General features: G+C 43.3%; 1 protein-coding gene across 3 annotated transcripts in view; it reads right to left on the minus strand.

Moving 5' to 3' along the window:
• Window positions 1-26186, minus strand: part of grik2 (glutamate receptor, ionotropic, kainate 2) — a 175276-nt gene that overhangs the window by 108845 nt on the left and 40245 nt on the right. For all 3 annotated transcript variants that reach the window (XM_084026073.1, XM_084026074.1, XM_084026075.1), the window contains 2 exons: window positions 8021-8188; window positions 7115-7372 (listed from right to left, as the gene is read on the minus strand). In XM_084026073.1, the coding sequence (XP_083882199.1) occupies window positions 7115-7372; window positions 8021-8188 (426 nt within the window). The remainder of the gene's footprint in view (window positions 1-7114; window positions 7373-8020; window positions 8189-26186) is intronic.

Raw genomic sequence — 26186 nt, forward strand, 5'->3', positions numbered from 1 at the left:
CAGTGTGTCCTGTCTGTACAGATCAACAGAAATATATTTTGCTGAATAAGACTTAGAAATGTATATTTAAAAAATCACCAATTATCCTTTCCTGTAAATTTAATCTCCATAAATTATGATCCAACGCTTTTTGCTATTTTATTGTTGCTGCTAGTTCAACAAATTCTATTTTCTTCACTAGTTGTCATGAAGATAGCTCAGATGTGTTGAACTTGATATTACTATTTTTATACATTATATACCTGCATAAAGCATAATGACTTTAAATTAATTGTATTTGCCGTTGCCTTCTTGGCGCTGCTCAGTCATGCCTGTGTTGCATGAAGAAATGGGCAAAGGTCCAGGTGTAGACTCCACTCGCATGAATTTAATTTGATTTGACTGCAATCAAAGTGATGAAAGGAAGACTCGTACCTCAGTTTAGACGTATACAACAGCACATGAACTTCTGCCTTACAGCTCGAAGCATCAAATTTTCAACAAAGGCTTGGCACGAGTTCTTCCTTAAATCTTAAGTGAAAGCCAGTGAGCAGCACCTTGATTCTGACAGATGGACCAACACATGGACAGATGGACCAACGCTGATCCATTTAGTCCCTCCCATGATTCCACTGGGGTGGCCGCCTGACAAATTCTTGATGTTCCCAAGTAGTACGGGTATAGGTCCTCCAAAAATGGTTCCCACTTGCTGGGGACCTAGGACGATCAACCATTGGCTTAATATGCCTGCATGCAAGTGAATGAGGAAAGTGCGTGTGTGTGTGTGTGCGCGCGTGTGTGTGTTTGTGTTTTATATACGACTCATGTGAGCACTTGATGTTGCGTGAGCTGTCTCCGGAGAAAAACAGCTTCCGCTGCTGGAGGAGCAATTGCTGTTTTACGCTTAGTTAGTTAACATCGATAAAAGCACCCTGACACATCTGACTGCAGCACTCGCTCATCATAAACACATGTCGGAGCTCTGCCGCTCGCCCTCACACTACTAGCACGTCTCTCCTCCCATTCTGCATGGCTGAATCCGCCTTCATACCTTTCCAAAAAAACCTACAGGCGCAGTCGAGAAATCTAGAGGGGGTTAAAAAACGAGGGTTGTCTGTGCTTATCAGTATTGACGGTGTTTAATGCGCGGCGACTGCTCTAGGATCCATATTTAACTCCGTATGAATATTTCATCCACTCTAAGCGTTTATTAGGGGGCTGTCTGGGAGTCTCCTGAGCGTAAAACAGATCAGGCTGCCTGTGATAAATATCCTTGTAAGGAAACGGCCCCCTCAAGCGTTCCCTTTCCCAACTTCCCTCCAATGTCCGCCGGACAAGGAAGAGGAGTTCCTCTTACTGGGCCGCTCAATCATTATTTGCCACATAAACGTTAAAGCGATTCCCCCAGACAGCTGATCCGCAGCGCTGCGCGATGGTAGTAATGGCTGATCAGTCACGGAGCCGCACTCTCCTGGGGTCAAGGTTAATGTGACCCTCGCCACGTAGGCGTGCTTATTTACATTCAATTAACCCGTTGGAGAGAGACTCAAGCGGGGCTGTGGTGAAAGGAACGCAGAACACGCCGCCGTTCCCCGACTATAAATATACCTCCGTTGTGGGTCAGTCACACCAGTGAGGGCTGTTTTTGTTATTAGCTACACCTAGTTCTCCTTGCACTTAATCATTTCTGCTGAAAAGAGTACACTGCCTGAACCACCACTCTATTGTTCTGCAATTAAGGAACATATCTAGTCTTGCCACACGGTGCAGCAGGTATAAAAAGATCTTCTTCTGCCACAAAATGGGTCCAAAGTAATTAATCTGTCAGCGGGAGCGAAATACCTTTAGTTAGAATACCGTATGTAGTAAAACAAATGAATCTCCTGCTCATGCATCCTTCCTCACACGCTGAAGCTAAAACCATCGTTCTTCATCATTTGTGTGCCACAAATCCATAATCAAAATTCAAGGTACTCTTTGGTCACTCATCAAGGTAGACTTTTCGTTTTAAAGATAAATGCCCTTTCTGGTACCATTTCCACTGATGTTGTTTGTGACCAAAAATGTATCTAATAAGAAACAGCAAAAGAAAGAAAGAAAGAAAGAAAAAATAAGCTGAGTTGACAGAAAAATAAGACGATAGCAAAGGATTGGGGCATGGAAAACATTGCAGCCCTCATTAGCATTCCAGCACAGCAAAAGTGGGATTAGCACGGTGAAATGTGAAGAGTCAGTGAGCCCTTCTCTAAACAGGCTGCTGAGTGGCAGTCATGCATATGATGGGACTGGGACTGCTGGTGTGGAGAGACCCACGCATCAAATTGAAACAGATCACTGAAGGGGTCCTGGGACTGACTCTGGAGTACACGCCAATGGCTCGATATGCTTTAGATCCAGTACATTGTAAATCCTCATACAGTGACCAGGCTGCAACTGTAGTGCTGCTTGTGGCTTCGGTCATTAGAGGAGATCATAGATTAGAAGAAGTGGACGTATAAAAGCTGCAAATTGTCTTGACATCTTTGGACTTTAGCATTCAAATGCTAAAGTCAATGGACCTGCATTTATATCGCACCTTTCTAGCTAACTAGCTACTCAAGGCGCTTCACACTACATTCAGTCACTTTTACCCGTTCACACACACATTCATACACTGATGTCAGAGGAGCCGCCTGCACATCAGAATCAAATATTATCTAACTCATTCATACACATTCACACACCAATGGCAGCATCGGGGGCAATTGGGGGTTCAGTATCTTGCCCAAGGATACGGGATTCGAACCGCCAATCCTCCGATTGGGGGACGACTCGCTCTATCTCACGCCACAGACACCCCCATACTCAAGTGAAACATATAAAACGTATTTGTTGTCACGCTTAAGTTAGTTAGATTTCGTTTAGAATACTTCCAATATTTCTAGAATATTTCCATTTTCCTCCCGTTTATCTGGTTAATTCTGTCTGAGTATCTCAGATGAAAAGGGCTTTGCTAGCGTTCAAGGGGAATTGCAACATGATGTTGCTAATAGAGGTTAGGTCCATTACCATATTCTAATCTCAAAGTACTACCTACTACTACTACTACTATCACTCTTACCATTATTCATGTTACTGCTTCAAGCCTTCCAATTCCCATTAACGTCCCACCAGGATGTACAAAGATCAGACATGCCCCCCCTCTAAATACCAACTCAGCTTGTCAGACATGGCTCTTAATCATTTCCGTGCCTCCCTCAAATGACCACTTTGGAATTACACCATGCAGTCATCCATTTTCCTTGTAGTGAACATGCCGGCAAGCTGACCTTTCTTCAAGCACCACGGCCCCCACCGCATCCAGAAAGTAGAGGGATGTGGATTCCAGACTCCGCAAGTTAATTGAGGAAAGAATGCTGCAAAAATCTTATTTTTTACTTTGCTGTCAGAGCCTTTGCAAGAAGATCCCAAGGCTGAAAACCAGTGAGGAGTAAAACATTGCAGAAAAAAAAGAAAAAAAATTAGTTTGAGCTGAGTCACAGTGGATGGAGGTGTGATTGGCCGGGGTAATACAGCATCTCTTTTCTTTCCTCCGCCACCTCGGAGATGGCCTCGGGATGCTGCTGCCACGGAAACCAGGATAAAAACAGAAAGGGCTTCTGAGTGATCTTTTTGCGCTGCTAGCAGCATTACTAAAGATCATATTGACCCCTGACCGCTGCACTAGCACAACCCCCACTTGTCCCACTCTCCCAGAAGAGGAATTTTTAAAAAGAAAATAGTCAAATCGAAGAGAGCTTTTACTGTAATGGTAAGACAAGGACAACATTTCCAAACTCCATTGAAAAACAGCAAGTTCACTTTGCCAATTGTACCTTCACTCAACCTTGACAGAAACAAAACAAAATGAATCCAAACCATCTAGGTCGTCTAGTCTTTCCACTTCTGACTCATTCAGGTTTGGTAAAAACAATGCTAAAAATATGCTGCTCTCATGCTCTCACTGCCGTCAGTAGGCTTAGTGCTTTAATTAGGTCACCTCAGATTTGTTCTGAAACAATTTTAAAAGACTGTTGAGGGTAAAATAACTGAAAGGTTAGAAGCATAATTCTACAGTTTCCAATTGGGGGGACAGGAAATAAATCATGCCGGAGGACTGTGGGTGTTTTGGGATCACAAAGAATGCAAAAATGTATCCTTCAGAATGTTGAGCACAATCGTAACGGAGCATCCTTGGAATTCGACTGGAATCCTTCCTTGACATTGAGAAACACCCACAGAGTCATGACTGATATAATAACTTATAATAATAATAAGAGATCGGTCAACGTATGTGGACAAAAGTATGTGGACAAATGTGTTTGTGTATTTGTTTTGTAGTTTCTTGACTTGGTCTCGGCCCCTAGTTTCAGCTCAGGGAAGTACTATGCAATGGTATTTTAGAAAGATTCTGACTTTCCATTTATATCAGCACTTTGTGTTTCAACCCTTTCTCGTCCCTGTGCCCAAAGCCGGCTCCATGAAAATGCATCTCCAGTTTGGTGTGGAAGAACTTGACCGTGACCTCAATCCTTTGGGATGAACTGGACAGGACGACTGCGATCCAGATGAGTGGACAACCTTCATTGTTCATTTATTCACGTAGAGGATGACTTAGTTTCTTATGCCCAACTATATTTTCTGCAAGTTTCATTTGAATGGGGTAGAAATTTGTCTCAAAGTGAGACTCATAACATCAATAGAACTCGCAAAACTCTTATCACATGTTTCCCTATAATTTGTACATCCATACATAGTGCTTTCCAAAAACCTTTGTGGTGATAAACAAAATGGTCAAAGGCAGTTTCCAAAGTGATGTCTTCACTTTGTTGTTTGTGCGACCAGAAGTCCAAAACTTTTTCTATTTCTATTTAAGGTTCTATTTTTTGTCATCTGTGACAAAGAACAGCAGCAAATTGCCTCATTTGAGAGGCTGAAAGCTGAGACTGTAGTGGCCTGTTACTGACAAATGGAGGTGGTATGGACTCCATACTGTGAACAGCAGAAAGACACAGTTATTTCTGTGTTTCATTGCATAGTAGCCTGTTCTCCCTTATGGCCTAATCAAACTATGCAGCAGCAGTAGCGGTGGCGGCAGTGTTCTAGGTAGTTGTATGGATGTTATGGCTGACTGGGAGAGCTAGAACACATGCTACTGCCATTTCAGTTTTGCCATTATAAAGTTGAGCCGTTAGAGGAGCCCCATTATGGTTATTGATTTGCTTGTTTGCTCCCTGCTTGGTGGAGAAACAGCACAAAGAGAGAGGTTGTTTCCTACCTCCTTTATATCCTATTCCTGCAAAACAGACACAAATAAGAACAGCGGGTGGGGGGGTCAGGTGGAGAACCCGAGAGAATTATATGATAATAAAAATGCACTGACTTTGCACAGTACATTAGGCCCAAAACAGGAGAACAAAAGATTCAAAAGAAACAGAATCCTGCCTGAACCTCTTCAAGAACTCTAATCAGATCAGATGTCTGCTTGCCCTCAGTGTCCACTATCAATTGCATCTGTCCTCGGTATCAGGTCATCTGTGTAAATGCCGACAGTGAGAAGGTAAAGCTGTTTGCGGGTCAAGCCAGGATCTCATTTCCTATCGCCGAGACAGAAAATCAAGCCACTATTAACCCCAAAGTGAACCAGCTATGTCCATTTTACAACTTAATTAACAGAGGTGGCGAGATCAGCGACAATCAATTTCTCCCTAAAGCTGCCTACAAGACCTGCAGGGCAAAGACCTACACACACACACACATGCGCATGAATTCTTACAAATTAAAATTGTTTCACATTCTTAAAGCGTATAGGTGTGGTTTCCAGGCTTCCATTTCCTCTGCTGGCAACGGGGAAATGTTTGAGGCGATAACTCCAATTGGATTAGAACCACTGAGTTGTTCAATTGTCACTGTTTCATAACCACTTAAATGTTCCTCACAGTAACTCTATGTTCAAGGTGAGGATAATGAATTAATAATTTAAATAATTATTCTGGAAGGTGGCCCAATGTGTATCTCATTCTATTACAATGCATCGTATGCTATAAGATCATCACATGTAGCCAAGGCTGCAGCTATTGTTGAGGAAACTCAGTTACTTCTAATAGGAAATACAATGTGAACTCCCAATGAGAAAGGCAGACTGAAGAAAGAAGAGGGGAGTGACGGGAGCCATTTCCTGAATGCAAATAGACTTAAGGTGGGATTTTAAACTTCAGACTCCAGCACCCAATGATACTAAACAGAAAAATGACAAGTTCATGAACTGCAAACATCCTGCATTGATGTTATATATTTGCAGTTTTCTTGAGAACTAGAACACTTATGACTCCATAAAGCCGAGTTTAGCTGGCCTGAATGCTTAGCATATCCAGGCCAAACTGGTCCCAGTGTGTCTGTTGGATGAAGCTCTGGGAGGCCTGGCAGCCCGTCTTCAGGCTGGCGCACACCCTGACCCCTGGCATATGGTACATGCACCCAGCCTGCTGGCTTATTTGTCGCCTGGTGACCTGGACTGCAATAATAGCAAGGTTTGAACACGGTCTGCTTCCCTGGGTCACAAAGAAAGCATGCCTGACTTCCATGAATTATGGAACATTTACAATGCTTGGCCATACCTCGTGGGCTTTTCCACATTAGGTTTGGTTGTATCAAACTTTTATTTCATCTATTTATCACCTTGAGAAAATACACAAGCACATGGAGGAAACATGATATTCAACAATTCGTGCAAGTCAGAAAGCACCCAATAGTGGTTGGTGTAAATATTATTTTTGTGTTACATGTTTTATGAAATTATAAAAGGGCCAGAAACGTGGAAAAATACATTTGTTTAGGCATTTAGCCTTTAAATAAGTCTATCTTTCAACAGCATGGTTCAAGGTATGGAAATACCACACTAAATAACCTATAGATGCATTGACAAAGCATTTTGTACGGACATCAATGGTGGGTGGGTCAACATGAAATGACATAATTTCCCAGAAAGGATTGAGGGTGAAGCTTTTGCCATAATGACATTAAGATTATGAATGTGTGTGTTAATAGGTGATTATATGTAGACTGTACAGATGGAACGAGACAACAGTCAAATTTGAGCTAGTATTTGTAGTCTTACCTGTGCTGTCATCATAAACCACAGTGACCGTCTTCCACTTGAAGAAGTGGACCAGGTCCAGGATGGCCCGGCTGAGGGAAGAGAAGTCTGGATAGAGGCTAACATAAAAGATGTCTCTGTTGTCCGATACTTGATGCTTCCACCTGGTCTGGATGTGCGGCACCCCCAGGGCATTGCAAATGGACTGGACTGCATTGGCCGAGGAACTGTGAGAGGGACCGAAGATGGCTGCCACTCCCAGAGAGAGCTGGTCACAGGCTAGAGAGAAAGGCATATTTGTAGTAGTTAGCTTCCTCCTACTGTGGTGTTGTATGATCATGATAACCAGTGCAATCACCACCAAACTATCGGAGGCGCTGTCTGATGTAAACAAGGCATCTGTCATTCATGTCTCTATGCAACAACTCAGCATTATGTGAGCTTGCTTTCATGAAATTGTATTCGTGCAACACAAACAACAGCACATCTTTGTATCAGCTAGATTGTGCACTCTAATCACCTTTTTAAGGTAGTTGGCTAAATGATTGAGACAGGATATAATGGTCCGTAATTGATAAGAGACTCGAAATGTCAGCCTGATGCACACACAAAACTGATAGATTATAGCACTTTATTAGCTGTCTCTTGGGGCCAAACAGGTCTTTGAATTACTGCCACTGAGTCATTACCTGGAACCAATCAATTCTCTCTGTTTACATTTGATGTGCTCAGCCATTTCTCCCTCGCCTGATTATAATTGTCACAATCTAAGCCACTGCGGCTCCCAAGCCTCGAACAGGGAATACATTTCCAATGCAAAGCAGCTGTGGCATAGCATACAGTATGTGTGCGCGGGCACACACACACACACAGTAGCTGAGAGCATGCCAGCACTGGAGGCAGATTTTCCAATCACAAACACATTACCTTTCCTGGATGCTTCAAAGCTGTCATAGATGTTTATCCTTTGGATGTCGTAGGTGAGCGTGGTGTTTGGCAGTAGGGTTCTGTTCCTGTTGATTGTGTTTAAAGCAAATTTAAAGGCTAGTTCCTCAGCACCCGACGGGCCACTTTCAATGGACTCAAATATCCCCCCTGTGGAAGAAAGAGATACCAGTGGTTAGTGGTTAATTTATCGAGGTTCAATCATTTTCATTGGAAAAGGTACTTTGACAAAAGCCACTAGACTTTATTAAGAGCCCAAGTAGGAACAGAGGCCCTACTCAAACTGAAGTCAACATGTGGAGACATGCCCCCCCCAAAGAAAAAACAACAACAGGAAGTCAGCCATTTTAAATTGATTGTGCCATTTGAGTAAATGTTTTGCTGTTTACACTGTACTTAATGTAGTGAACCCCTACTTCAAATTTGATCAGATCGACTTCAGAAGCCCACTAGGCTACCTTTGCTTGCTTTTTAATGCATTGCTGCTGTGGCATGGTTGAGAAATCGTGGCATTCACCACCAAACAGGAAGTGGTTGCAACTTCAGCATACTTCAGATCCACTGCGACATGTATCAACTGGCACACCAGCCTTCCTCAGGATGAAACGCATCTTGCATTCGTAAGTGAACAGTGTTGCACAAATGACTGAAAATACGTACTTATTACACATTGGAAAAGTAATTCCATCAATAATGATTCATCAGAGCAAGTAATTAGTTACATTACTCGTTACATGTTTACCATAGGCAGTTTGAACTTAAAGGTTGGGGTTCACCAATGCCAATCATGAGGAAATGTAATTTGTGTCCGTGTGTGGTAGTGAAGAGGGGTGCTATGGAAGTCGGGTTTGACAAGTTAGGGACGGGATGATACAGGATTTTATCGTGGATCGCAATAAAAAACCCTCACAATATGAATTTCCATTATCGGAGGGAAATCTGGAGAGAACTCAGTTGAGACTGGAGACGCTGCTCCTTCAAATTGAAAGGGACCGGTTGATTCAGCCATCTGATCTTTTGAGGTTTTACAGGCATGTCCACATGATAAGGGTAGACCCACAACACACTGAAGAGATTGTATATCCCATTGGGCCTGGGAACACCTTGGGAACCACCAGGAAGACCTTGAAAATATTGTTGGGGAGAGTGACGTCTGGAATACCCTGCTAAGATAATGGATGGATGACGCTAAGAAAGCTTTTAATATCCAGACACCAGATGCTTCATGCTAGCACGAGGAACCGGATCTGGGGAGGACTGAATAAAAATATGAGGCATTGTACAGAGTTTCCCTCAAAAAGCTGCAGATGTGTGTTTAAGAGTGCGGGTCTCCACAGCTACAGTCCCCCAGAGAATACTTCTGACAGTCAGCAGATGGATGGACAGAGAGGAGGCCTGGGAGTGGGTGGAGGGGGGGGTCGGGTTCTGAGATCAATGTACTCTGATTGGCCGGGCGAATCAATCAATCAAGCCCTCTGGGAGCCGTGGAGAACACAGTGGAGGCTCCGGTGAGAGATTGAAGTGTTTTGTTTGGGCTAACCCTACAGCCTGGCTCTGTGTCAGTCAGGAGGAGCTTTATATACTCCAACGACAAGCACTGTAGGTCCCTCTTGAAGTCTAGACGGAATCCATACACACAGTTGCACGAGTACTGCAGGTCCTCCCTGTGACGAGCGATTACCACAGGACAGGCTGATTCTGATCAATGATGTTACCAGTGGACTCTTTATTTTTTTTCAGGGGTATTTATTTAGTCTGTGTGCTGGAGCCTAAAGCAAACATCTAATCAGAGAGGCCTCTGAAAGCTGCAACACTGTGGAGAAGTTCCCACTTTCATTAGTATTCATCTCATGGGAGAGCCCTATTTTGCTTGCCATAATGAGTTTGAAGGAATTAATAAGCATCAGTTAAGCGGGATGTACTATAATTGGAAAGCTGAGCATTAGGAATGGGTCCGTTCACACATGAGAAACGCTGTCTTCCCGCTAAGAATCTCTGTGGCTCCACTGAAAGGAATCTGGTCGGTAAAGAATGGAGATGAATCTCTGCAGAAAGGTGAATTGGTGTTCAAGAGGTGACCGTCTAAGTAGGTAAGTTTGAATATGAACATAGAGTCTAATGAGAAAGTTGCTGGCATGTGTGCATGGGCACGGAGATATGGAAATGAATCAGAATAGGTGAGATGGCGATGGAAGGAAGGAAAGAATGTTCCTCCGATGTTCTCATCCTGATTGGTTAGTCTTTGGTTAGAACTGCGATTATTTTAAAATCCAACATTATTCTATTCTCTAGAAATCCTATTGTCAGTCTCTCTCTGGGAATCTTTCAATCTCTGGGCCTCACTTACAAATGTTTCACTATTTAATCTCCCAAATAAGAGGAAAATAGTAGGAGAATCTGATCCATTAAACATCTGCAATCATAATCATTATAATAATGCTTAAAGATACATTTCCTTTCATATCGAACACATGTCCAAGCAGATGTATGACAGTTTGGAGAAACAGATCATCCCATACATCATCAATCACATTCGTGGATGAAAACGTAGAAGCAGACCTAAAAGCTACAATGATTGTGTGCCGTGAAGACAAAACTCAGGGTATTTAATTAAATGCTCGTTGCATTTAACGCATAATTAATGTTTTCACGGATAATTTCGATACTTTTACTTTTAAATGGATGGAAATATTAAAGAGGCAACATGCCTTTCTCACAGCAGCCATTTTGACATGTGAATGTAGCGTAAGCACAGGTGTAATTAATCACATTAATTATGGCCCTGTTCCATTTAGGTGGGCCAGGGTCCTGGTGTTACAGCGGCTCACTGGAAGGACTGCGAAACACTAAATGAGAACTGGGATCATAATTAATGTTATTAATTACACCTGTGTTTACCCTGCCTTCACATGTCACAATGGCTGCTGTGAAAAGGGCCTATATTAAAGAAACGTGACTTTTTAAAATTATATAACACCGTTTTATTGACGTATCATTGGTGTTGACCTGTTCCAGTGACTCCTTTAGAGCTTTTACTTTGAAGAGTTATTTCTTCACGTTAAAATGATATATTGGCTTATATTTTTACATATTTTTATTCTTCTTTGTGACTCGGTAACAGTTATCAGAACATGTCCAACTGTCAATTCAATTTATTTTTATTCAGTCAATGAATTTGAGAGCCCCAAAATCACCAGGAGCAAGAGTTACAGAGTGAAAAAAAAAATGCCTTAACATATTTAAATTTAGGCAGAAGTCTTGAGCAGAGCAGGTTCTTGGGTTCCATCTGTATTTGGTGTTGGAAGTAATATTAGCAGTAGTAGTAATATGAACAGCACACTGTGGATGGATGACTAAAGCCTTTCTCTTTTTATACGAATCAATCGAATGTCAGAGTTCTCATCAGCTGAGACGTCGTGTGAAGGCGTTTCTCAAACTCAAAAAGTAGCTTGAATCCAAACTTGTTGCATTGATTAGACACCAGATTTAAGGTGATTAGCCTCAAGGCTCACATCGTGTTTTCAAATATTTTAATGATGTGTTGGCAAGTACACACCAATAATTATTTCACTGTTCACTGCTTCATGAATAAATGTCCAAACAGTTAATACTCTTTTACTTGGCACTGTAAATAAGCATTTCAGAAGCTACATGTGTGTGTGTGTGTGTGTGTGTGTGTGTGTGTGTGTGTGTGTGTGTGTGTGTGTGTGTGTGTGTGTGTGTGAGAGAGAGAGTGACAGTCCTTTTTGCTGCCATACCCACAGCCAGAGAGCCGTGATCACTCAAGAGAGAAATCCATCAGCACTTCATCAAGCTGATCAAATGACAGTGGACCCGCAGTGACCACGGCACTCTGAGCGGTCACCACCTTCTTTATTTAAATCCCAAGGATTCGTTGAGGCACAACAATCCCAGCAGACAGGGAACTCTCTTAAATTAAACATACGTATGGAAAATTGCCTCCATGATGGATCAGCCGAGTAGTTAAGCAAAGCTCTCGGCACATTATTGTGAGGGAAATGTCTTCGGAAAATTATATGAAATGAAATAATTCCTGACAACGACAAGGACATCTCTGACTACATTCAGACAAAATCAAGAATATCTTTGGCATCAATTTGGAGAAAAAGTCGCACATTTAACCAATTAATCTTATTTCCCTTAGCTTCCGTTACCTTTGCTTAGTTAAAAGACTGAATACAGAGATGTTTTTTATATATATTATATTTTTCATATAGACTTCTTTACAGTCAGCTTGATTCAGGCTGATTAAATGTGTTTACCATGTGTGTTGGTCTATGGGTGCTTACATGTCAGCATGATTTGACCACGAGTGTCGGTGGTCTATCTAACCTTTTGTATCCTAAAGATAACGAGTTGAATCGCCTCATTAACTCAAGAAAATAAACGCTGTTATCTACTGAACTAAAAAGTAAACTTGTGCTCCTGAGATAACGGTAGTAAAAGTATAATTGCCCGCACGGCTATTTTCGTGTCAACCCTGTCTCCTACAAAATGACCCTCCCATAATGAAACTGCACTCTGAATTTAGTTTCCAGGGAAGTTTTTCCTCGACTGATTGGTTGCAGTTTGAAACGTGGGTAAAGAACAAAACAAAAGAAATAACATAAAAAGCACAACAAAACTACACATTTCGGTCTATGCAACAAAAGTTGTTGATTATGTTTAATCAAAAAAGTGTGCCGATTTAAACATATGTTCATCAGGCTGCATACATTATGTGTCAGCATGTGGCATGAATCTTCAAGTGTGTCTGACTTACAGATCGATGTCACACAATGGTTGTACATTCTGATCGCCTGCAGATATTAATTCAAATTTTACATGTATTTCCTGATGTAAGCATATGCTGTTATCTTTCCTACCTTTATGTGTGAAAATATTGTCATTCTATCCTGAAAACAGTCACATTTGCTTGTTGTTTCATCATATTTGTGTCACTTTATTCCATATTGTGGTTTAAAGCTATGGTCTACGACTTGGAATAAAAAAAAATCCATTCAGTCTGCGTAGAAATTGACCAATGGGAGCCATTGCTCCCGAAGGCTCCCGAAGGCCCCCTGAAGGCTCCCGAAGGCTCCCATTGGCTCGTAGCCTCAATCCAATCCCCTCGTCTCTCCTGCTCCTCGTCATCCCGCCTCGTTCCCTCCCACTCCCACCTCGTTGAATCGTGGAGCACTGAGGGGAGGGGTTTGGTTGGGGACGGCGGGATGCTTTTTACAAATCTGTCTCAGAGGCTCAACTGATTTTCAGAATGTAGACCATAGCTTTAATATTAACATTAAGGAATCAACCTGGAAAAGTTTTATATTCTAATCTTAAAACAAGATGTACACGAGAGAAGAACCCAGAATGATCAAGTCCATCCATCCATCCATCCATTGTCTACCGCTTATCCTGTATTCAGGGTCGCGAGGGGGCTGGAGTCGATCCCAGCTGTCATTGGGCGAAGGCAGGGTACACCCTGGACAGGACGCCAGTCTATCGCAGGGCAAACATGTAGAGACAAACAACCATTCACACTCACATTCACACCTACGGGCAATTTAGAGTCATCAATTAACCTATCCCCATCCTGCATGTCTTTGGACTGTGGGAGGAAGCCGGAGAACCCGGAGAGAACCCACGCTTACACGGGGAGAACATGCAAACTCCACACAGAAGGAACCTGAACCCGACCTGGGAATCAAACCCGGGATCCTCTCGCTGTGAGGCGACAGTGCTACCCACTAAACCACCGTGCAGCCCATGATCAAGTCCTTCCTGCTATAATACAAATCTGTAGTAGAAGGGGCTGCAGAATGTAACCCTACCCTGGTATCCAGAGAGCACAGTGACCGACAGCTGCCATGAGCCGCTGAATATTGAGTCCCTGGTGGCCTCAAGACACAACAAACACGGCTGAGACCAATCCATTAAGTCCCTGTCCTGTCCGCATGGACGTGTGTCCTGTGAGCACACAGCCGTGTCTCAATCAAGCCATGCATCAAATCCCTTTCCCGCCGCATACTCCCCAATCGATTGAGCCTCCTCTGAAGTTATAAATGATTAATTATGACACTGGTAGTAGCATTGAAGTCATTGTAATCGTTACAACCATAAATAACAGTCGAGGCTTGTCGGGGGGGATATTGGCATTAGCAATGTGTACTTCCTTTTTAGGAGCATTTCCTGTTATACAAGAACGTACGACACAGTATGTGGTAGAGTTGAATGATTACTGTGGGTCTTGTCGAAAAACACATTGCTACTGAAGTTTTATCATTCAGGCTTAACTGATCCATACATATATTTTTTATTGCCGATCAGTTAAATTATCTGGATTATACAGAATATGGCACAATGATAAAGTTTATAAAAACTGTTTGTGACCCCTTGCAGTGGAATGGCTTTCTGCCAATAGTTAAACTGTTTCCAGCAAAGAGATGGTATTTTATCATGACATGTACATATAGAAAAAAAACAGATATGACATGGGTACATGTCCATTACTAATTTTTAGGATGTACATAACATAACATCCCCAGTGTATATTCAGGCCTTTGGTTCAGTATCTTAACATACTGTGTGTAAGCATTATAAAGGAAATATGCTAGCATTATTTTCAGTGTCAGCATAAGAAGGAAGAATCTTGGACATAAATATTACAATACAGTATAATTGAGGTTGATGGAAATGTCTTTTTTTGGGGGGGTCTGTATTCAGTCATAAACCAAAGTAGTGGACAAACTGACATTTTGACCTTATGATGGCACCAGATGAAAACTCAGAGGATCACCAAAGTTATTGCAATTCGTCCTGAGGGGAACATTAATTCCTGCATCCAATTCCATGTTAATCCATCGAAAAGTTGTCAGACTTTCTGATAACCACAAATGTCAACCTGCTGGTGGCAGTAGAGGAAACGTCAAATGATCCCCTCCAGTAAGGATGTATTTTCTGGGAAGCATAAAAGCATCTGTCTGGTAAATGTTGTGATATTTTATATTTTCTTGTGCTGATCTCATATAAAAAGTCAAGGAATCACAATATTCATTCGCATTCATCCTTACATGATCCCTTATAGATGACTGTACCAAATTCCATGGCAACCAACAGAAATATTAAAGCAGTGGCCCAAACAACCAACCCACATTTCTTTCCCTGCAGCCACCCCACAAGAGTGGCTTAAAGGTTGAAATCAGCTGTCCACAGCAGAAAACTATGGCATATAATAAATAAAACAATTTAATCTTCAGGAGAGCTTGTGTGCGCGTAAACTGCATTGCTGCAAATGTCAGTGCAATATGGCAATTTGTTGCCAAGATTTCTTTGTGTGTGTGAAAGGGGAGGGGACAGGAAGTTGAGCAGGAAGGGGCAGAGTCTATAAAAGGGAGTGGGAAGCTCAGGGCTTTCACTCTGCATCGACACACCTGAGAGAGCAGCTGAGACCAGCCTTTGTTTGGTGTTTGATTGACTCATGTTTGGTGAGGGACTTAACTTGGACGGGTTGCTGAGGCACATCAGCCAAGATCAAGATTCCAGTCACCTTCATGCCTCCAACTGGGAGAGGGCATTGTGTTCCAGGCAATTGCACCCTCAAAAGAGCCAGTCGCTGTTTTTCCCCAGACTCTTATATCATAGCTTGCTTTAATTCACTGTTAATTGATACAGTGAATATGTATTTATTGTAATTTAAGAGGGGGCCTGAGCCTCGGGGCAGCCATCTTGCATGTGGTTTAGTATGTGCTTTGTCACTTTGTTTGCTGTGACTTGGCAAATTGGTGTGTAGTGTGTGACAATTGTGCAGTGATTGATCCATTACGTTGGCTGACAATTGGGCCCTCGCTGAACTCTTTGTTATTATACATTGAAAATATATTGTATATTTCTGATACAGCTGTCTCTGGTTCCAGTTTATTCTGGCTTTTTGTGTTTAAGTATCACCAGGTCACAAATTTAGACAAGCCAAAAGACCATCCCTAATGTAAGAAATACTAGGGCAATAAAGAGTTGACACATAATCGACTGGAAAGATGCACACGGTCTCATGAATTAATAAAACCTGCAAAGGGCTAATGAATGCAGGTACTTGGCTCGAAGTCATCATCTAATGCGGCGTTCACACCGAACGCGATAGACGCGAATACAATCGCGTCAGACGCGTGTATCGCGCCGCTTGATCATTTTGGACTTTTTTAGCGTCATTCGCGCCATTCGCGCCATTCGCGTCATTCGCTTCATTCGCGTCATTCGCTTCATTCGCGCATGACGCTCATTTTTGAGGGGAGCCGGCGGGTCACGTCGGCGGACCCTCCTCCTCCGCCTCGGGGTACCCGATGCCAGAGTCCGTGAGCCTCCTCCGGGAGCCACGTCCCTCGCACCTCTCCCCAGAGTCGGGGCCACATTCGACCTCAGATCAGATGAGACAACCCGCTGAATTTAAGCATATTACTAAGCGGAGGAAAATAAACTATCTAGGATTCCCTCAGTAGCGGCGAGCGAAGAGGGAGAGCCCAGCGCCGAATCCCCGTCCGACGGGCGGGCGGACGGGGGAAATGTGGCGTACGGAAGACCGATTGCCCGGTGTCGCGCGGGGGCCTGAGTCCTTCTGATCGAGGCTCAGCCCTGACGGTGTGAGGCCGGTACGGCCCCCGTCGCGCCGGGGTCCGGTCTTCCCGAGTCGGGTTTGGTAATGCAGCCCGTCCATCTCAGCTCATCTGTCTGTCGGCTTGAACTCGTCGCTGATTGGATGTCGCGGCGCGATGCCGCCTGAAAAGTTCGATATTTTCAACTTTATTCGCGCCGCGTCAGACGCGCCATTCGCGCCGCGTCAGACGCGCCATTCGCTTCATTCGCGTCAGACGCGCCATTCGCGCCATTCGCGCCGCGTCAGACGCGCCATTCGCGCCATTCGCGCCATTCGCGCCGCGTCTCATCGCGCCAGACGCTCCATTCGCGCCGCCTCCGCCTGAATCGCGTGTCATCGCGCCATTTACATTGGTTTTCAATGTAGAGTCGCCGCTCAATTCGCGTCTATCGCGTTCGGTGTGAACGCCGCTTAAGGCATATCACACAATCTACCAAAAAAGCACATGAGACTCACCAAGCAGTGTGCCAGCATAGCAGCAGCTAAGTTGAAGAGAGATACAGCAATGTGTGTATTGGTAGTTCTGCTGTTAGCACTAAGGACACGGTCCAAAACAAGAGCAGTGAGCTAGTACAGCAGTGTGTGTACTGGTAGTTCTGTTAGCGGTTACCCAAACACACCATCCAAAATAAGTGGTAGTTCCATTAGCCGTTAGCAAAACACACTGTCTATATTCAAAGTTAGCCAGTGCAGAAGAGTGTGTCCATCAGCTGTTTGCACTTAGCCAAACACACCGTCCATAACAATAAAGGTGATCCACGCAGCAGTGTATGTTCTGGTAGTTCTGTTAGCATCTAACCAAACACACCGTCCATGGTGGTTCCATTAGCCGTTAGCCAAACACGCTGAGTATAATAAAAGGGAGCCAGTACAGCATTGTATGCGTAGGGCCTACTGGTAGTTCTGTTAGCCGTTAGCCAAACACGGCAACCACAACAACAGAAGTGAGAGGCTGCATAGCAGTGGCTAAGAGGTATGCTACGCTGCAGTGTTTGCTCTGCTAGTTCTGTGAGATGCCACAAAAACACACATTTCAAACGTCTTTGTGCTGTAGGAGAAGGCTGTTTAGCCCATTTGATGAATGTGTTACCCAGTCTGGTAGCATTAATGCTGCTGGGTTTAGCTAAAATGTCTCTGGTCATCTTTTCCTCCTCCTTCAGAGGGTAAAGGCCATGTTGAGCTAAGAGAGTAACAGACCATGCACACCAGGCTCAGCACAGTTCAAAGACACATGTATCAGAATGTGGCTATAAATATCAAATTTCGTGATTCAAATTGATTTGATCACAAGACCAATGGTGGTCTTCCATAGCTGAGCAAATCTGCCTATGAAAGATAATACTTTGGTTCCCACATAAAGGCTACAGATCTCCAAACTGGCCATCAAAGTCACTTAGGATGTCACACTAAATTGCAGACGAATCTGGCTGAATTCAAAGAGACAGCAAAGGACAGATGAGCACCTTCTATTTGCTGTTATTGGTCTACTGCCTGGGCAGTGTTAAATGAAAAGACGATTTCTGTACTTCTTTGAACCCCTCGAGTGAATGCATGAACAACATGTCAGCCTAATCCTTATCCATGAAGTGAATAAAGGGCCCTATCTAATCCGGCCTCACTGGGCTATAATATAACGTAGGGCCTTGCAAGGCTATAGGCTGGCCTTTCCCACGTCTCCCTGGCTCACACCAGGCATCATCCATCTCAATTTTCTCCCTCTCTCTTTGAAAAAAAAAAAGACAGAAATTAATAATAAATCCTGCTTCAGCTCATCTTTTCTGTTGAGTGAAAATTATTTATGAGGAAAAATGCGTTAGCTTCCCCCAGCACCTCCACCCACCCTCAGCCCTCACTCCCTGTCTGCTGTTGACAGTTTGATGGTGATCAGTGTCAGAATATCAGTGCTGCAGAACGGGAAGCATAGCATGACGAGCTCTGAGAGCATGTTCCATCTTTATCACAGTTGAGGCTCTGCTGCAGTAGACTTGGTTGGGGGGGTGGAGAGAGAGTGTTGGAGGGCAGGAAGAGGCCAGACGGAGGCAATAAAGAAAAGAAACATGCAAGGGCGATGGGTGATGAATGCTAGTGAAATAGGAGGATGAGCACGAGCAGTGATATCCACGAGATGAAATAAAAAGGCTGGTGGCTGGAAGCTCAGTCAACGAGCTGTGTTGTATTTTGTTAAGTGGCACGCCTGTCGCCTTGTCACGTGTCGTGGTCGGGGCCACATGGATCAGTCTTGTGACTTTATTTGCATATTTATAGTATTCTCAATGATGGAGTAAATGTGCATTTAAGCCTGAACCTAACATATTAATTGTGGAATAATCAGATTTCTACTCCAGCTCTCTATGTGTCCTTGTTGTGGATCCTTGTATCCTTGTTAAGTGTGTGTTGTAGCTCCGTGAGTTCGTGCAAATCTCGTACAGGCAGTGAATTTGTTTCCCTGAATGTTGTCATTATTATTCAATGGTCTATTTGTGCAGAACAGTTTGTACCTTTTTCATACAAGATCAACAGCAGAAAGCTTTCTATACTTCAGGGAGCTGTCTGCAGCAGTTGAGGGAGGTTTAGAGGGAAAAGACTGAAGACGCTTTCACACAGTGAGCCACTTGAGAATTGCAACTAGGTTGTTGTATTTATTCTATCATGTGTCCTTTATTCAGCTGTCTCTCCTATTTCTCTTACCTTCTTCCCGTACTTTGTTTTTCCATCTTCCCCCACCACTCATCTTTTTGTGTTGCATTTTTATCTGACATCCTGTGAGCACAGATTACTGCAACAGATATAAGTGTGTAATGTGTAATTTTCTTCTCTTTCTCATAATGGAAAGTCTTAGTAGTGCTCCTCGCGGCACTTTCACAAATGTCAGTGCTTCTCAGGCTTTGTCAAGCACTCGCAGAGACACAAAATGTCAGCCTCTCTCCTCAGTCATAGCCTTTGTGAACTGCTCACATCTGGAAATGTCAATGAGCAAACCACAATGGGAGGGAGCAGATTCTTGGAAGGCAGAAAAGCACAGCACCCTCCAAATCCGCTATAAAGATCTACTGCAGAGTCTTGGTCACGTAATACAGAGAAAGTCATCCACGGTGCTGCTGCAAACTTCTGACCCCTATCAGCACCCATGCCAGGCAAAGGTTGTATATTCGTATGATCTATTTGTCTAATGGAAAGTAAAGTTGTTAAAAAGTGTTATATAAATACATCATTGTTAAATGTACCATATGTTATCTATAGTAACATTGGAATAATCTCATCCCTGTATAGAGAATTAATGTACACTTACTGCTGCTAGAGTGTGCTTGTGAGTGAACAATTAGCATATCTTTCTATGACATCACTCTTCCGACAGATCTGGTCTATGGCTATGGAATCAGGTCCATATAACTGGTAGTAAGATTGCCGACAATACAAGTAGCTGGCAATCTTCTGAACAACTTTTAAGGCTTTTAAGGTTTGGTAGGTCCTACTGACTATTTTAGAAAAAAAAGAAAACCCTGACAAAGATGCCTTTTCGAGGGAAATATAACCTAAGTCCTGTATCTGGCTAGGACCACCTTTCTCTATGCCCCAAGGGGGGCTGCTGCTCAGTAACCCAGTAGTGCAAAGGCTAACTAGTAATCTTAGCGGGAAGGCTAACCCAGTAACGTTAAAATGCTAACCCAGTTGCACAAAGATTAATCTTACCCTAGTATAAAGGGTAACCCAGTAATGTTAGCACAAAGACTAACCTAGCAATACTAACGGTTAAGCCAATAATGTTAGCACAAAGGCTAACCAAGTATTTCAAAGGCTAACACACAACGTCAATACATAGGCTAACCCAGTCACACAAAGGTTAACCCAGTAACGTAAAGGCTAACCCAGGAGCACAAAGCACATCCCCTGAGCTGAAGAAGCCATTACAAACCGAAATTGCAAGAGCTAATTTGAGGTAATTTCATGAAAGCTACTGTGTTTGTGTGTATATGATTGTGGAGTAGAGTTGTTTATTTATTCTTATATTACAAAAAGAGCAAAGATAGTGTCTTGCAAATGTAGCAAATTCGGCTTTTGTCACTTCAATTGCAAATGCAAACAAAGCCCTTGAAGCTATGTAGACGTCGGTGCAGCTGCCCAGATCTGTTTGTACCAAAAAGACCATTTAATTCGAGCAGCCACAGTGTGAGCCAGGTGTTCAGAGGACAGTCGGGGGCACAGCTTTATTCTGCTTCACAATTCAACTTCCTCCATATCAACAGTGAGCTATTTTATATTCAGTCGCTCCAAGGTGGCGGTTCTCCCGTCAGTCTACAAGAAGATACAGTTTTCTAATAGTACAGGGAGTAAATCTTATTATTTCTCTCCTTTCTCTCTGCCTTTGTGGATCTATTTGTTTAACAATGATAACAATCCCTGCAGCTTAACTCGTCTTGGCTGGACCAATACGCCGAACAACGTGTTTGCCCCCTCTCTTTTTAATGAGTACCTTTCGGTTTTCAACTTAGCTGAGGCATATTGATTTTCTGTGCTCAGGCAATTGTGTGATATTATCTTGAGTAAATGTGGGGGATGAAGGGGTCAGGGCACATTCCTCCAGAGGCGATTTTCTCCTGGTGCACCTGCACGATGACCCCCTGACTCATCCATTGTGATGTAATCCCAGTCCGTTTAAGGGATCAGATCGGCTCCGATGAGATATGAAGGAGTCTCGACAGACTCATTGATTTTGCAAAGGAGGAAACATCACCCGATGATCAAGTAGGTACACAAACACAACCTTCCTACTCTTTCCATGATTCAGATTAATCAAGGTATACAGCGCTTGATGGCTCCGATGCAGAGCTGTCTATAAAGTCTCCCAGCCATACCGTGATCAATAGTAGATCTTTAATGCCCTCAACAGAGGATCATCAGGTCACAGGAGTCTTGGATCTTACAAGATATTCTGCTGTTTTTACCACGCACTTTCTACACTGTAGTGCTGATGGTTTGACCAACAGATTTGGAATTGAAACTGCCAATAGTCAGCTGTTTGTGCCAATATTCCCTTTTCAAGGCCAACAAAGACGATTATGTTTACAGAATCTGCCAATAAGCAGTCGAGCACATTTCTACCCAGACAGTAAATTACACTGATCTTCATTCCACCCATCACTGTCCTCAGAACCAGCTGTCCTATCATCAGCATAGATGGGCAGAAGCTGTCTCCACCATATCAAATAATATCAGAAATACAATGTTCGGCTCTATGAGGAGAATACAGAAAGAAAACTATTTTAGTTATTAATGAATTTATTCCTCCCTCTCCAGGAAGCTCTACATGCCCAGAGATGTTTCCTTAAAAGGTTAGTCAAATGTTAGGGCCTCCATCAATCACTATAGATTGATGAGATGTGTGTAATTTGAATGGCTAAGTATGGGGAAAATAATATGATAAAAAAAATTGCCTTGACACACATCCTAAATTTGCCCTTGTGAGACTAAATGATTTCTGATCACATGATGTTGGTTGGTGTGATCCAATCATAATCTCATTTCATCTTTCTCCTGTTTGCTTCTAAACCAGTAGCACACTGGTTTTTATCAGTGGTTTGTCTGCTGCTGGAAACCAGGCTCATTGTTGCTCACAAAGAAATATAGATTTGCCTTTTGATGTAGCTCATAAATAAAAAAAAAGAAAGAACACAGTGTGATCAGAATATTCTGTAGTGCCACATATTTTACTGATGAATTAAAAGGAGAGAAAATGAAAGGTGAAAGTGTCTTTCATCGGTAAAGAAATGCTGTAAATCTGTGAATCTCTCGCAACGATTGCACTGGAGGAAAATATTGTACATGGAGGAAAACATGTGGGAGAGGTCAGCTCACTACATGACTCAAAAGAAAGTCCCCTCCTTTTATCAGCCATGGATTTATTCTACGCACATTTATCATCACGTTCTGAATTCATTTTCCAGAGAACCGTGGCCAAGACCTATTTATTATTAAGGACTATTTTTTGAAAAGTGGGAAGGAAGGTGAATTGAACCTGGGCACTTTCATATGAAGATATGCAGCTCGACTTTTGATTTTCTGCTTCCTCTGTGACATCGTAGAGGCTTAGAAACGGGTGGAGAGGAACACAACATGTTTTACAGATAATGAGAAAACAAAAAGAAGAGCAAATCAAATGTACAGAAATGAGATTTTCGGAGGGAGAAAACGTCGCTGACAAGAGTGCACTGAATTATAATGTCAAGGAAAAGGAGAATTCGCAAGGTGGGAGAGCCCAGCGCGCCGCACTGATAACAGAGAATGGGACGCCCCCCGGCTTATTTAACAAATCTCCTCACTGCTGCATCGTTCATCTGGAGCTGCTCTTAGGGTCACACAGCAAATGTATTCAACGGGAGTGTTTGTGTGTGTTTTCACAACAAAAATGTAGCTTTTAGTTCAACTTTAGCCAGACTTTTAGCTGGCGGTTTTGAAGCCCCTCGTACGGTGAGGTCATAGCGTGAATATTCCAAAGAATGCTGCCAAGGTTATAGCAGGGACACGTTTATACTCACAGATATTTAGTGTGCAGATGTTTCATCACGCTTTTCATCAGTCTATAACATAAAAGTCAGAGGACCTTCCAAAGTTATTACAATTCCTCCTGAGGGGAAGTTTTAATATCCTTTACTCATGCAGCATAATACTCTTCTTCCTTAATATCATCGCTAGTGCTGTTCTCCTTCATGAAGCAGGCACCAAAAATATGTGTAGTTATATCTATAAGGTAACAGAACCATGACATATAGAGCTATTTCATGAAAACCAACATTTTTTGGTTGTTGGATAAATCAAGCCAGCAACGTCTGAACAGCTTTATTAATTTCCTACGAGCAAGAAAGTTGGAAAGCAGTGTCTTTCTAAAGACCTAATTGACGTGACCTCTGTGTTTATTGGACTGGGAATGTTATCCGTATATTGGACATTCTCCCTGACACCTCTGTTCCATGTGCACACATTGTGTTTTTCTGTTTCCGGCCGCTGTTCAACGTCTTCGCTAAGTGCCAACGCAATGAAATCATCATGTTTCAGTGCACTCCCCATCTAGCGAGCGGTGCTTCGGAGACGCCTCGCCTCTATTGTCTCAGCTTCCCCTGAAATGAAATCACGCCGCAGCCTCAAGGTCACAGCCAGGTCGGCTTCATGGAATCCTCTTTCGGAGGGGGGGGGCGGGCACTTTCGCCCCCCGGATCCCAGTAGGTTCGCCGGGAGACAGAAGTAACGGCTGATGGATGGATGATGGATGCAGTGGAACGATCTGCCTCGTCTCCGTAATGAACTTGTTCCATTTGATCCGCCGCACGGAACCGAGCGGGGCTCAGAGTTAACCCTTCCTTCACCACCACAACGTGTAGCCTGGTTGATAATAGTCGGAGCAAAGGATCAATAAATCTAGATGTGTGTGTTGCTGTTGAAGCATTTAAGTGTTTCTTCGAACTACGAGCACATTTCCAATAACCTCTCTGGCTTCCAGGTGTCCTTCAGCCTCAAAGGATAAACACATTTGTGAATTATCTTCCCGTGGCGTCTTCCTCCTTTATGTTGTTAGGAAACAATCGTGGCTGAAAGAAGGAGAACTATACAGGACAATACACAATGTTGTCTGCATCCGTCACCATGGTTTTCTTGAGCACTTAACGATGTTACGTGAAGCTGTTTCACCATGTTAACCCTGTGGCATGGAAAATGGTATGGAAAAAGATGGGGACATATAGTGCTATTTAAACACACTTACTTAACTTTAAAAAAATATTTAATATTAAATAATTTTCTGTATGGATTTTTTTTATTACACATTTGACGTATGTGTCTGTGAATGGTACAGTCTATATTCTGTAAATGTACATTATTAATATTTTAGAGTGGAGCAAAATGTCAGTCAATTTAACAGTAAAGATACTGGTACTTTTCTGCCAGGACTTCGTCTGTTTTCCCACAGATTTCTTCTTCTTACAGTGTGCGCCTTCCCACGAGACGGGGCTGATCATAAACATAATTAAATCCTCATTTCATCGGTTGTGTCCTGAGTGAGCAGCGTCTCGGCGAGCTTCAGCGTCAGCCGGTGGTGAACGGCTCCTCTGTGGCCGCACATAATAGAATCATCTACAGGTGATTTGTTTCAGTCCTGCGGCTACGCCATAATTCACCGTTACCACCGTGATCACTGCCCTCTCTCATTCGCTCTGTTGTCTCTTTCCCTCTCCGTTTTACCCCACCGTTGGTGGGTGGGTGGCTGCCGTGTGTGTGTGTGTGTGGAGATAAAAGGCAGGCATGTCTGCAGGTATGAGCCATGGGATCCATTATGGCCGACTAATACATTACGAGACATTTCAAACTGAATCACGGCAGGTGGAGAACAGCTTTCCCTCTGGGCAGGCTGAGGCATCTGTTATGACAAGCAAACCAAATGTGAGCTTTCCCTGGATGAATTAGGAGTCACCTCCAGTCACACACACTCTGCAGCCGTCTCCTCCATCTCTGACACTTCCCTCCCTGCTGGTCTCTCCTCTCCCGACACCTCCACCCTTCTCCATTCCCACCATCCACCATCTCTGCGCGGCTGTCCCCTTCCATCTTTCATCTCCCCTTCACATCTCCGAAAATACCGCTCCAAATGGTGGAAAAGTTCAGTGGGAGCAAAGATGATGTGGCATGTGTGTGTGTGAAAAAGAACCAACGAGTAGAATAGTCAAAGCGAGAGCGCCCGGGGCAGAAATGTTGAGATAATGGTTTCATTTGGAGGGATCGTGACGAGGCCCCTTGAAGGGAAAAATCCCTCAGATGGGTGGAAGAGTTACCTCGATGTATCCATCTCTCCACTGCCAGATCCCGCCGTCCTTTAAGCCGCGGGAACATTGGACCCTCTGCCTCTAACTAACCCTGACAATCACAGCTACGGGGAGGGAGAATCTGTCCTTCACAGCCGCGTGCCTGCAGGCTCCTTTTAACACATAAAAGACGCTCAGGCAGATGCACAGTCTGGCTCACATGTTAAAGCACACAAAAGGTATAAAAGGACCCAAAACACAACCGGGAGGAATAGAAAATTCAACCGACAGTCAAAGGTAGGATTTTCTTTTCATTTTCAGCCGAAGCGTTAATGTGCAAGTTGGCTTGGTGTCGACGCAGCGAGAGGGAACTTGAGCTTTTCTATTAGCTGCTCCCGACTAAATAGCTAAAAAGGAAGGGAAATAAGTGGCGACAGAAACATTTTATAAATATTCATAAAGGCTTTTAAAAGAAGGTAATCATTTTCCCTTGTATGAATAATGTAGCTTATTTATTTCAAGCATTACCATACATTTGGAGGAAATTGTTCCCTGTTTGACGGAACTTGTGCCTCTGGCTGGGATACTGAGCCAGCTGCCACGCAACTGGGGGATGTGTGCAGTGTGTGTGTGTGTGTGTGTGGCTTTATGGTGTGTAACACATGTTTGGCTTTTCGCACTTGTTTATTCCTGGGAGCTGTTAATGATGATG

Source organism: Eutrigla gurnardus (assembly GCF_963514095.1).
Source record: "Eutrigla gurnardus genome assembly, chromosome: 14".
Taxonomy (NCBI): domain Eukaryota; kingdom Metazoa; phylum Chordata; class Actinopteri; order Perciformes; family Triglidae; genus Eutrigla; species Eutrigla gurnardus.